Source organism: Mizuhopecten yessoensis, unplaced genomic scaffold, assembly GCF_002113885.1.
Source record: "Mizuhopecten yessoensis strain PY_sf001 unplaced genomic scaffold, ASM211388v2 scaffold11179, whole genome shotgun sequence".
Classification (NCBI taxonomy): domain Eukaryota; kingdom Metazoa; phylum Mollusca; class Bivalvia; order Pectinida; family Pectinidae; genus Mizuhopecten; species Mizuhopecten yessoensis.
In genome coordinates, this window is record NW_018408919.1 from 1,427,258 (window position 1) to 1,440,278 (window position 13,021).

At 36.7% G+C, this 13,021-nt stretch overlaps 1 protein-coding gene across 3 annotated transcripts in view; it reads left to right on the forward strand.

Moving 5' to 3' along the window:
- The window catches only part of LOC110440380 (leucine-rich repeat-containing protein 74B-like), a 24,547-nt gene extending 13,632 nt beyond the window's left edge, over positions 1–10,915 (forward strand). For all 3 annotated transcript variants that reach the window (XM_021483429.1, XM_021483432.1, XM_021483431.1), the window contains 11 exons: positions 619–836; positions 1,072–1,179; positions 1,931–2,024; positions 2,659–2,708; positions 3,082–3,163; positions 4,225–4,310; positions 4,841–5,035; positions 7,711–7,800; positions 8,811–9,071; positions 10,199–10,284; positions 10,589–10,915. In XM_021483429.1, coding sequence (XP_021339104.1) covers positions 619–836; positions 1,072–1,179; positions 1,931–2,024; positions 2,659–2,708; positions 3,082–3,163; positions 4,225–4,310; positions 4,841–5,035; positions 7,711–7,800; positions 8,811–9,071; positions 10,199–10,284; positions 10,589–10,754 — 1,436 coding nt within the window. In that variant the 3' untranslated portion in view covers positions 10,755–10,915. The remainder of the gene's footprint in view (positions 1–618; positions 837–1,071; positions 1,180–1,930; positions 2,025–2,658; positions 2,709–3,081; positions 3,164–4,224; positions 4,311–4,840; positions 5,036–7,710; positions 7,801–8,810; positions 9,072–10,198; positions 10,285–10,588) is intronic.
- The last annotated feature ends 2,106 nt before the right edge of the window (positions 10,916–13,021 follow it).

The window sequence follows — 13,021 nt, forward strand, 5'->3', positions numbered from 1 at the left end:
GGGGGGGGTATAGATTACTGTTGAAACAGGAGGGGAGGTTGTTTGTAGTTCCTCTGAATTATATAATTTCAAAATTTAGAGGAGTAATAGTTCATTTATTATAAGAATGAATAAAGTGTGTATATTACAAACTGTGCCACTACTCAAAAGGACAAACTGTAGCCATCAAGGTTATGTTAACCTAGGGGACTAAGATATCCACCCTAACATATCCATCAGTTGAGTTTTTAACTATTTACGTTTTCCATTTATGTTAATTAAGGATTAGCTTGAATATATTTTTCATGTTGTGGAGATATAACACAAACGCGAAGCGGTTTGTGATGAGAGTATACACTCCGGTTTTTTTGTGTTATAGCTCCATAACATGAACAATATATTCAAGTTAATCCTTATAATTTAATCTACTATACGCAATCCCTGTGGAAATCCACTTTTATTGATGGACCCTTTTCTCTTAGAAATTATTAGGCTGCTGTATCAGCCAATCAAAAGCGACATTTCAAACGGCAACGTCATCTTTTTACGTTATGGGCTGATAACGTAAAATGTTAAGCCAATGAAAAGGCTTGTTACAAGCAAGATTAAATTATAAAAGATTATCCTATTTCTTGTCAGTTTCAGAAGAGTTGTATATTTCGGAGGATACTGCGCCCCCTACTCCGATAAAAAGGACAACGGAAGTGAGTGGGTTGAAGGCATACCTGACAGCATGCAAAACATACAGCCTCGTTCCCATAACTAAATTCAAGCGACAACTTGAAGGTGAAATGGTTTCGCTAAAGAACCACAATATCCAAGGAAACACCGCCAAGGCCATCGCGCTAGCATTGGAGGTGAATATCAACTAGATTGTACAATTGTCAAATCATAGGACATCCGATGTGCATCGGTTTTGTCAGTCTGAACACACTCGAGTTTTCCGTCTCGTCAATAATGTTGAAAAGTAAATCGTCCCCAGATCTTTTCAGAACATTTCCAAATTGTCATATATTTTCAGTTCGAATTACGACATTGTTTACACTTCGGTATTTATACAGCTGGATATTTTCACTATCAATTTTCTTTAAGTCAAGCTACAGCATCACCAACGTTGACCTGGAAGGCAGTTTTCTAGGACCAATCGGCGCCATTTACATAGCTGACATCTTAAATAACAGTCATAACATCACGGTATTGGTGAGTAGGTCTTACAGTTTTTTCGATATGATATTTATTCCTCAATCTTATAAATTCCATAAATCGCGTGGTAGCTGTGGCTGGGTGATTAGTGCTTGATCGTTTACGATCACTAGCCATCCACCACTGGATCGCGGGTTCGAGGCCTATGTGGGGCAATTGCTAGGTACTGGTCGCAGGTCGGTGGTTTTCTTACGAGTACTCCGGTTTCCCTTCACCACCAAAACCTGGCACGTCCTTAAATGACCGTTACTGTAAATAAGACGTAAAACACGAACAAACCAAACTATATACGGCCTTGAGAAGAAGTTAAGTGTGTTTAATTATTATTCAATTGATAAGAAGAGAAAGTTGAATTTATTGACATCATGAAAAGTGTTTAATAAAGAATAAACAATTCGAACTCTTGATATAAAAGTATAATGCAATTTCATGATATTAGATTAATATATTTCTTGACATTAGAAATTGACTTTGACATCATTAATAAGATATGATGATATCAAGACTGCGAATTCATGATATCTGGAAATAGGCAATAAGTGGTAGGTGGAAGTCCAAATAGGTCTAAACTACTGTTAAAAGGGGAGGTGCATAAAATAATATTACATATACATATATGTATATGATTTTTTTTTTTGAATAGAGGAATACTGGTTAATTGCAAATAAATAACGAGTAAATTCTGTCTTGTGTGAATCCTGTTACTACTCAAAATATTTTTAAAATATTTACTTCCTTTTTTTACAAGAACCTGAGCGGGAACAAGCTGATGTCACGTGGTCTTCAGGTTATAGTGGAAACCATGCAGAAAAACACATCACTTCTGTCGCTTGATTTGTCCGGTAAATGTTTTCTTCTGGTATTTCATACGTTCTGTAAGAGATATAGTCTACCATTCATATATATTAACATTCTTTTTTATTTTGTCAAATAATATGAGTTGAAATAGTGTTGATAGAGCTATAGAAGTAGTTTAACGTCCTCGAACTTCTCTCCACCCCTGGGATATGTCATGAAGAAATCGAATGAAGGTTCGCAGTGAGCTTTTTGAATGATTTAAGGCTTTGAAATTAAACCTGACCAATTGCTAAGCTAAATATTACAGAAGATCCATATCAAATTTTAAAGCCTGCCTGTTTTACCGTTACACTGCTGTGATATTCTATTTGATCTTCATGGAAAATCTTAGAGTAATCGATGTTCCATTTATCAACGTATGTCATAAGGAGATGACGTAATAAATATCATACTCCGTCAGTAACACTAATCGAATAACTGATAATATTAAACATGTCTGGATTTCGTATTTCCCTTGCATTTGAATGAGAGATGACTATAAAAGACATATTACCTGAACCTGAACTCCAGAGTTTTTGTTTGTTACATTCTGATAAATGCATTTGACACTTTGCACCATGCCCAATCCTACATGAGTTTAACAAAACATAGCTTTAAATACGTTTACTTTACTTCTAGATAATAGTTTCACAGACAAGGATACCAGCTGTCTGAAAGACCTCTTACTGGTAATGTATTGGCCCATTCGTTTGTAATTTCCTTGGTAATTGAAGGGATTCAGTTCAACGTTGAATATGTTTGCAAGCTGGCACTGCTTATGCCTTAATTCATGGATACTTAATTATGTTTATATTTTTAACTCTCTGCATTGGATTTTTAAGATAATTGCCTCCATACTTCTAATGATTATTTTACAATTGGTGTTATTTGAGAAGCGATAAATAAGCAATGTGTGTCATTGTGTGGTCACTGCATGTGCTCAATACATTTTATATATGATGTTGAGTTGGCTCCTTTTCATAATTTTCCCGATCGGCACATGTCGCGTTTACGTTTACAATTTTGGCTTAGAGATTACTTTTTACATTTTTTTAATTTCAGTCTAGCTGTGTTCTGCGGGAGTTGAACCTGTCGAAGAACGGATTTGAGGACAGTGGCGGCGTTCTCATCGCCCAAGGACTGGGTAACATCCCTCTTTATATTAACATATCTTATGATGAGCGGGACAATTATCTATAATTTTGTTTGCACTACCCTTTGTTAAAGCAATTATTTTCTACATTTTGCCGAATTCACGATATCTAAGAATGACATACAGACTACCGAATCGAAAGTCTTACAAAAGAAACCACCACCCTGTCTAAACCACCACACTGTCTAAACCACCACCCTGTCTAAACCACCACACTGTCTAAACCACCACACTGTCTAAACCACAACCCTGTCTAAACAACCACACTGTCTAAACCACCACCCTGTATAAACCACCACCCTGTCTAAACCACCACTCTGTCTAAACCACTACCCTGTCTAAACCACACTGTCTAAACCACCACCCTGTCTAAACCACCACCCTGTCTAAACCACAACACTGTCTAAACCACCATCCTGTCTAAACCACCACACTGACTAAACCACCACCCTGTCTAAACCACAACACTGTCTAAACCACCATCCTGTCTAAAACACCACACTGTCTAAACCACCACCCTGTCTTAACCACCACACTGTCTCAACCACCACCCTGTCTAAACCACCACACTGTCTAAACCACCACACTGTCTAAACCACCATCCTGTCTTAACCACCACACTGTCTAAACCACCACACTGTCTAAACATTGAGACTTCGGATATTGTGTGAACAACTAATAACGGTTTGTGTACAACATCTGAACAATTACACCATCTTGTCTATAACCCATAGCAAGTGTAAAACACCTGAATCATTGGGTACAATATGTATATTTGTATCGAAACACCACATTATAGAATAAACTTACACGAACAATGATAGACCCTCTCTGATAATTCAAGGACTGTGCAGTAGTACCTGAACAATTACAACACCTTGTCTACCTCTATGGATTGTAGTTATGTCGAAATACGATATGCTCGAGAAATTCTGAGTAAATCTGTACGTGATTTAACTTAACGTAGTTTAACATATCTAAATAAATTAAAATAAAAACATCTAATCGGATTCACGTATTTAACCAATTCATTTTTCTTTTCTTGTTTTCAGCTCAAAATAAAACGATAAAAAAACTGAACCTCAGCTGGAACCATCTGAGAAGAAATGGAGCATATGCCATCGGACAGAGCATAAAGGTAGGTCAAAGGTCATAAGGTCATAAGGTCACAGCTTTTTTTAAACAACGCAATGTATCCTTTATTCCGCATTGTAGCAGACTGTCCATGTTGTCCAAATGTTTGAGAAATCATTCGAAATAATACGAAATCTAATTTGATGTAAATATATCAATCGAACAAGTTTAGGTTTCTTCTTGTGTTGTCATTGGAACACTTTCATCAGCATTTGTACTGTTATAATTCTGGAATAAAGGAGACGTTGATCATGGTGTGGCACATTTTAGAAGTTTGTCTTGAATTACCGACATTCAAACGGGCATTGAAGATGGAGGGTCGGAAGGAGTTACAAGTGATGGTCACTCTTAATATAAATATGTATATATTAAATATTGTCTGGGGGAACCTAGGAGTAAATCAAATATATTTCATTTCAATGTTTTATGGTTACATGTATTATTCATAGACACTTGTAGTTTTGAAATCACGAAATAACAAAAATGCTTCAAAAAACGGTTACTAACTTACTAGCATGTTTTTCATTGGTCTAGACTAACACTAAATTGGAGGTCCTAGATGTTTCATGGAATGGATTTGACGTTCCTGGTTGTCATGGTTTCAGTCAAGGTCTAGATGCTAATACGTCACTCCGAGAATTAAACATAAGCTCGAACAGAATTGGACCCAAAGGCGTGGCCAAACTCCTGGAGGGCCTCAAGCGGAACACCACGCTGGCCTGTCTCAAGGTTGGTGAAAGTATATACAAACTTTACTTAATGACGTACTGAGTTGAACAAAGTGAGCGATAGCCGATGAATATGGCTTTCCTGAGTAAGAAGAAGCGTCCGTCAATCCGTGCGCAACTTTGCTTTGGGGCTTATGTCATTACTCTGCCACCTACAAACATAACAAAAACATTTTTGGATGTACTAAAATGCCTCGCTATATGTAGAGTTAGGACCCATTTTCACCGTGCGCCAATTTGTTGGATGTATGAGTAGATGTATCATACCGGTAAAATCTCCACACATTTTGAGGAGGGGTGTGGAGGGGTGTGTAGGGTGACCTTTGACCTAGATATGCATGGAATGTATGACGCAATAGGGGGGGGGGGCAGATATGCATGGAATGTGTGGAGGGAGTTTGACCTAGACATGCTTACAGCAAAGAATGTGTGGAGGGGTTTGACCTAGACATGCTTACAGCAAAGAATGTGTGGAAGGAGTTTGACCTAGACATGCTTACAGCAAAGAATGTGGGGGGGGAGTTAGACCCAGACATGCTTACAGCAAAGAATGTGTGGAGGGAGTTTGAGCAAGACATGCTTACAGCAAAGATTGTGTGGAGGGAGTTTGACCTAGACATGCTTGGAACGTGAAACGTCACAACAAAGAATGAGTGGAGGGAGTTTGACCTAGACATGCTTGGAACGGGAAACGTCACAGCAAAGAATGTGTGGAGGGAGTTTGACCTAGACATGCTTGGAACGTGAAACATCACAGCTAAGAATATGTGGAGGGAGTTTGACCTAGATATGCTTGGAACGTGAAACATCACAGCAAAGAATGTGTGGAGGGAGTTTGACCTAGACATGCTTTTTGTGGAAAGAATGTGTGGAGGGATTTTGACCTAGACATGCTTACAGCAAAGAATGTGTGGAGGGAGTTTGAACTTGACATGCTTACAGCAGAGAATGTGTGGAGGGAGTTTGACCTAGACATGCTTACAGCAAAGAATGTGTGGAGGGAGTTTGAACTAGACATGCTTACAGCAGAGAATGTGTGGAGGGAGTTTGACCTAGACATGCTTACAGCAAAGAGTGTGTGTAGGGAGTTTGACCTAGACATGCTTACAGCAAAGAATGTGTGGAGGGATTTGACCTAGACATGCTTGGAACGTGAAACGTCACAGCAAAGAATGTGTGGAGGGGACATTCAGGACTGAACATGCCCACAACAGACGATGATGTAAGGTCTTCCCTTTAATTTTATTGTTAGACTGAACACTTCCCGAATAAAAAGTAGAGCTATCATATGAAGAAGTCGACTTTCAAAATGTGGAGGTAAAGTTTGTTATTGTAAGAAAAGACATGTTCACAGTAACCCAACTCAGTCAAGCTTTTAAAATGATGTTATCAGCAAGAAACAATTTTCACACTCCGCTAAACTAAACGCTTTTAATTCATAACTCGATGTATCGCACTAGTGACATTTCAAGAGAAATGTTATAACCTTAAGGTCTAAACATAGCCAAACATCCAGAGAAAAGTTTATCCCAGCAGCTTAGTAGGTTAACTTTATAGAATTATGAAGAATGAAGAATTATGTGTAAACTTTAACTTTGTTGATTATTAAATTTGTTAGTTTTGAAACTTTCATTCTGTGTTCATTTTTATTCTCATTTTAGGTAGTGTTGATGCTTCATTGCAACAGGTGTAGTGGAAGGTGTTCCTCCCTTATTCCTGTTCCATGGTTGACATGAAATATACTTTGCAGTAGAGTATCCTGGTGATAACATCATTTAAATACTTTAACATTCTCGTGTGATTCATTGTAAAGTTGATTATATTTGATAAATCAAATGACTGTATAGGGAATTGAATCCTAGATTTTTAGCCTAACGTTCTAACCTACTAAGCTGCTTGGATAAACTTTTCTCTGGATGTTTGGCTATGTTTAGACCTTAAGGTTATAACATTTCTCTTGAAATGTCACTAGTGCGATACATCGAGTTATGAATTTAAAGCGTTTAGTTTAGCGGAGTGTGAAAATTGTTTCTTGCTGATAACATCATTTTAAAAGCTTGACTGGGTTGGGTTACTGTGAACATGTCTTTTCTTACAATAACAAACTTTACCTCCACATTTTGAAAGTCGACTTCTTCATATGATAGTTCTATTTTTAATTCGGGAAGTGTTCAGTCTAACAATAGCATGAACGGGAAGACCTTACATCATCGTCTGTTGTGGGCATGTTCAGTCCTGAATGTCCCCTCCACACATTCTCTGCTGTGACGTTTCACGTTTCAAGCGTGTCTAGGTCAAACTCCCTCCACACATTCTTTGCTGTAACCATGTCTAGGTCAAACTCCCTCCACACATTCTTTGCTGTAAGCATGTCTAGGTCAAACTCCCTCCACACTTTCCATGCATATCTGGGTTTTCCCTCCCCTATTGCGTCATACATTCCATGCATATCTAGGTCAAAGGTCACCATCCACACCTCTCCACAAAAAGTGTGGGGATTTTACCGGTATAATACATCTACTTGTATGTCTAGTATACAATGTTAAAACATCGCCAAATTGTGTAGTGCACTACAAGTCACATGAAATGCTATAAACATAACGCTCAAACAATTTATTTACATATTTGTTTCTCCGATACAACTAAGAAACCAAAGTTATTTCGTGGTGTTTTCAGCTTGCTGATAATCCTCTAGGCCCTAACGGAGCGTTGGCGGTGTTGAACGCTGCAATGAAATCTCACAGCATCGAGGAGCTAGATTTCGGGGTAAGTACGTGCTCATTGATTGGCAGGAATCAGTTTTTGTTACCACATGTCTCTTGTTTATGTATGAGACAAACTCCATTCAAGCATTGATAGTTTTAAGAAAAGAAAAAAGAAAAAAGGAAAAAATAGCAAATAATCAAATAAACATAATGTTTGAAAATAATTATTCAGGACTCGTTTAAGTAGAGTCACTTGTGTTTGTTAGAAGAGTTCCAATAATAAGTTTGCTTGCTTTCTTTATTAAAGCAAAGCGTTATGTACGAACGAAATCAGGACATCAGATCCTCGGGTCTCTTCGTCATGATATTTCTTATGTTAAGGCTTTCCTCCAAACTGATTGGATCATTTCAAAATGTTCGTACTCCTTAAAAGAGTCCGCAAAGTATGATTGTCAGTGCAAAGGTTTCGAGAAAAAAGGAATAACTTTAAGGATCACCGTACTACTGCCCAAAATTTTAACTGTGCAATAAAAACTGATTTTTTTCTGGCATTACTACAGCTTTGATAAATCAATTCTGAAAAGAAAAGCATACCTTGCGGGGATAAGGCAATAAAGTCATAAGGCAATCAAACAATGTTTAATCAAAAGTAATATTCTGAGTGTAAAAATTCAGCAGGGCTAGACCGATATTCGAACCCTGGACCTCAGACTGTGATACCATCGCTATACCGAGTGTGCTTCCTAGTCAACGGAAGCATCCTGATCCAACTTTGCTACATAATATCGAAAAGGAAATTAAGTGGAAGTTTCACCAGGGTGCAGAAGGACAGGGATCCTGAACAGGAAATCCTTTTCAAGGCCATTAAAAGCTGAAAGATTCTTACATAGCTTAATCAGGCTATAGTCACTTGACCACTGGCTTATGCTTTTTTGATTAAATGACAGCATAATACATATAAAATATAAAAAAAAGCTTAAAACAAAATTTCTATATGTCAAACTTTCTGAAGGAGAAACGTTAATTGGCTTTTTTCACCTGTAGTTATAAGTGAATGGTATTATTTTTCAGAACCAACCGGTGACGGCGGAGTTCGAAGACCTTCTAACAAAAATCCAGGCTGGCAGGGATATAAAAGTGCGCTATGGAAAAGAACCATCTAAAGCTAAACGGGAAGTTTGTGATGAAACTCTGTACATTGCCGGGAATCCTCTTATTATCCTCTTTGAATTCATTCGTATGAAGAAACTGGACATCCTAAATCTGTTTAAGACCCTCGATGCCGACAGTAACCATTCTATATCATGGGAAGAATTTAGGATTGGAGTAAAGGTAACATACTGCGCATCCATTGTTTATATTAAGAACTCCCGCTGATGGCATAATGAACAACAAATAATTTCCGAAGGGAAAACAAGATTTTTCGGCCTACTGGCCTTCTTCAAGCGCACAAGTCAACGATTCTTTCAAGTAACGTTTATCTTGCTTCCTTCGGAGAGGAAATGACGTAGAAAAGTATGACGTCACAATGACTCGTTGAATATATGACGTCCTAGGAAAAGTGTGAAACGTAGTTTTTTTACTCCAATATAAAACAAAATACGCACAATATCTGCACATTATCAAGTTTGAATAATTACCTGACGTAATGAAACATAAAAAATCTCACAGCGTCTAAAACTATATATCGATACCAAAAAGGCAACCGACCCTGTGTTTGTTGATGGGTGTTTTCTTCTCCTTTTAATGAAAGAAAACATTAAACTTCACCAAATTTAACAAAAGTTATCTGTTGCAAGTTATTCACACAGGTGAATAAATGGCTCAACATGTTGCGTTTTGACATGGTTACATTCAGGAACATATAAACAATAAATGATTTCTGGGAAATGTTTGCCTCCATCGGTTATGTCAAATATACTGTCAAATATGCGATTGATTTTATGTTAAAAATTATTAAATCAATCTGATTCAATAAGGTTTGGAAGGTATAAATCTGTAGATAAGTTTGAACACTCATATGAAAGAAGTAAAGCTGAAAAAAGTGACCATTTTTGTTCAACAGAATTCTACTATATGTATGAATTTACATATATATATGAATGCATATAATTGGTTAATTAAGCATAATACAACGACAGTGGAATGTGTTGATATTAAATATCAATGAATAGCAAAAACATGTTTAGTCTTAAATCATTATCACACATGATTGAAATACAATACAATAATAATATTGTTTTTCAATTTACTCATTACTGTACTACATGCGATTGATCATTGTTGAGGTTAATTATAAAAAGGTGGTATTGCTATGAAAACACTACATGCTATAACAAGCCGTAACACTACATTCAAATGCTTATGAATGTGTTGATACCAGTACATTTATAGTACATGTTATAGGTAAAACACGCTGTACTATGTAGTAACTGATATTTACCTTTTTTTGTTAACAGAAAAGCCACATACCTGTCCGGCCAAAAGACCTTGAACAGATGATTGACAAAATGGACCTTGATAAGGACGGAGAAATAAATTTTAGGTATCTTATTTAGTATCATTTAACTATGATGAGACACCAAAAGAGCACAGGGTTATTTTTCTAACCAATGCCGGAGTAAACATAATTTTGTTAACCCGAAAGCCTCATATGATCTTTTGAGTATTTGACAACGGCTGAACGTCGAAGTAATGTGCGACCGGGTTTTACTCAAGTTGGAAGTCGCCACTGTCCAAAGAGAAAACGATTTAAATGACCATATAACGTAAATACAAAGGCTGTTATACGATATGCTTTCAAAATACATAACCTGTATAATAATATATGGATACGTTGTTTGTTTCAGTGAGCTGATTGTTGCTCAGAAGGCCCACAACATGCAAGCGGAAAAACTGTTGGCCTGGAGTCTAGATGCCTTCCACGACAGCCCCATTGGCCAAATCTATCGCGATCTTCATAAGCGGTGCAGCGATACAAATATCTACCTCAAACAATATAAGCTCGTTAAATGAGTGTCAATGCATTAAGTGATATTGGTCATGAAGTTAAGTGACGTGGACATTAACCTGGGATTTAATACACACATGAAATAACGCATCGTCGATATCCAGGGGTAACGCTCACTTTCGCTTTATGCACCCTTGGAATATGTCATAGCAAAATCGAAGGCTCAGTCTGCACTGCATTGTGGATGAGACGAGAAGGCTAATTTGGTCCTTTGATGTACATCAAAAGAATCTAGCGGTCGCGTAACGGTAAAACTTTGTGGCTTTGAAGTCGGGCGTCGCTCCTCTGTAATCTTCAAAGGACAAGTATCAGTGTCACTAGTGATTGGTCAGGTTTCTTTTAACTGACACCAATCAAATAGCTAGCCGCGTGCCTTCAATTTTGCTATGAAATATTCCAGGAGCGAAAGTGAGCGTAACCCCTGGATATCGAGAATGAAAATAACGTCATTAAATTAAGAAGTGTTTATTTTTACTAAGTTAAACAACAAATGACGTTGGCCACCTCAAAGAGGAAGTGTTATTAAGCGATAGCAGTGGACATTAACCCTCAACTTCAATATACCATGGAACGATATCATGAAGGAGGAGGTTTTATTTTAACGCGAATGACATCATCAGCGAGGGAGTGTGTTGCAATCTTAAGTGTAACAAAAAAAGTTTTGTCACATTGTTTCAACAAATACTGGTGCAATCGCAATCCTTTTTGTGTAATAAAAACGCACGTTTTTAAACAAATATATTACTGACCTTGATTTAATATCAAACTCTGACTCCTGAATGTTTTCCGTCTATGGGTTCTGGGTTCAAAACTGAGGAAACTGAAATCTAAAGTTGGTTGAACCCATGTTACAATAAAATGTTAATTCTCTGTTATTGGGATATAAATAATGAAATTTTCTAAGATTCCCGATGGACTTATATCGAGACATCCATATCAAATAAAACCTGTCGATAACGGATGACAACTCAGATAATCATATGACTAACCACGAAGGCAAGATTGTTGTTTTAATGACGGTACAAAAATATTAAAAACATCTTTATCTATTTTTTTCTGTATTATATTTTGTTAGTTTATCAACGTTATTCAACCATTTTAAAATAAACCAAATAGAAATGTACATACAGTGTTTCTCTTAATATGTCCAAGGTACAGTACCAACGTGATAGTTAATGCAACTAATTTCATTTTCCTTTTTCCCCTGAGAGTTAACGCTGTGGCAACTGTTAGACTTCAATTTATTGAAATAGATTTTTCAGATTTTGAGAATGTGAAAATCATTAATATCTAACCCATTTTCACAATCCATGCTTCATTTTCCTTGGATTTTCAAACAATTCTAGAATAACATAAATATGTTTAATACAAATACATGTAGATCTTCTATCTGCAGCGTGTACGAATATGTGTTGCATAACTTACGAATTTTGAAGGAAGAAAGGACAATTTAAAATTCGACTTTTAATTTTAGACTCCTCAGGAATTGAATTGATGCATTGAAAAGGATAAGGTGAGATTTTTAAATCGTGTTTTCATATACACAGAACAAAATCTGCTTCAACAGTACGTGTGATAGACTGTATTCATGCGTTCTAACAACAACAAATATAAGAATATACCAAAGTGCAATCAAAATTCGTCATACGTGCACAAATTTAAAGAAACGGGTAACATATGAGGAGAGAAAATATTTACTTTGATACACTTTAAGAGGAGATTAAAACCAGGCGTTTCGGAAGGGTAATTTCTTTTGAAGCACAGAAGATGTTCTTCGTGTTTCCTAGAATGGCTTTGACGTAATGGTTGTCATGGTTTCAATCTCAGTGGTAGTACGACTCATCACATCATGGACAGACCTTTAAGAGTACCTGTAAAACAATGATTATGGTCATGCTTGAGTACCTACTACACAGACGCTCATGCTACAAGAGACACGTGATGAGAGTCGAACACGTGTCTATCAATTAGCCTTAATCGAACGGAGTGTGTTAATATCATGCATTTTCATAAACGGCGTTGAACTAGGGATTAAAGAAATATAGCAATTGGAATGTTTAATGTTAGATCAGCCATCTGTGGTCGGTTACTCAAAACCTTATCAGCTTAACGAGTCAAAATTCAAAATATATTTTTTGAGAGAAATCTTTAAAATTACATTTTTTGTTTTAATTCTTTCCTACAAGAGATCATTTTTAAAAATCTCTATAAAAGAGTGTTAGTTTGAATTTCAATATATTTTGTATATTATAAGTATAATGAAGATGAAAAC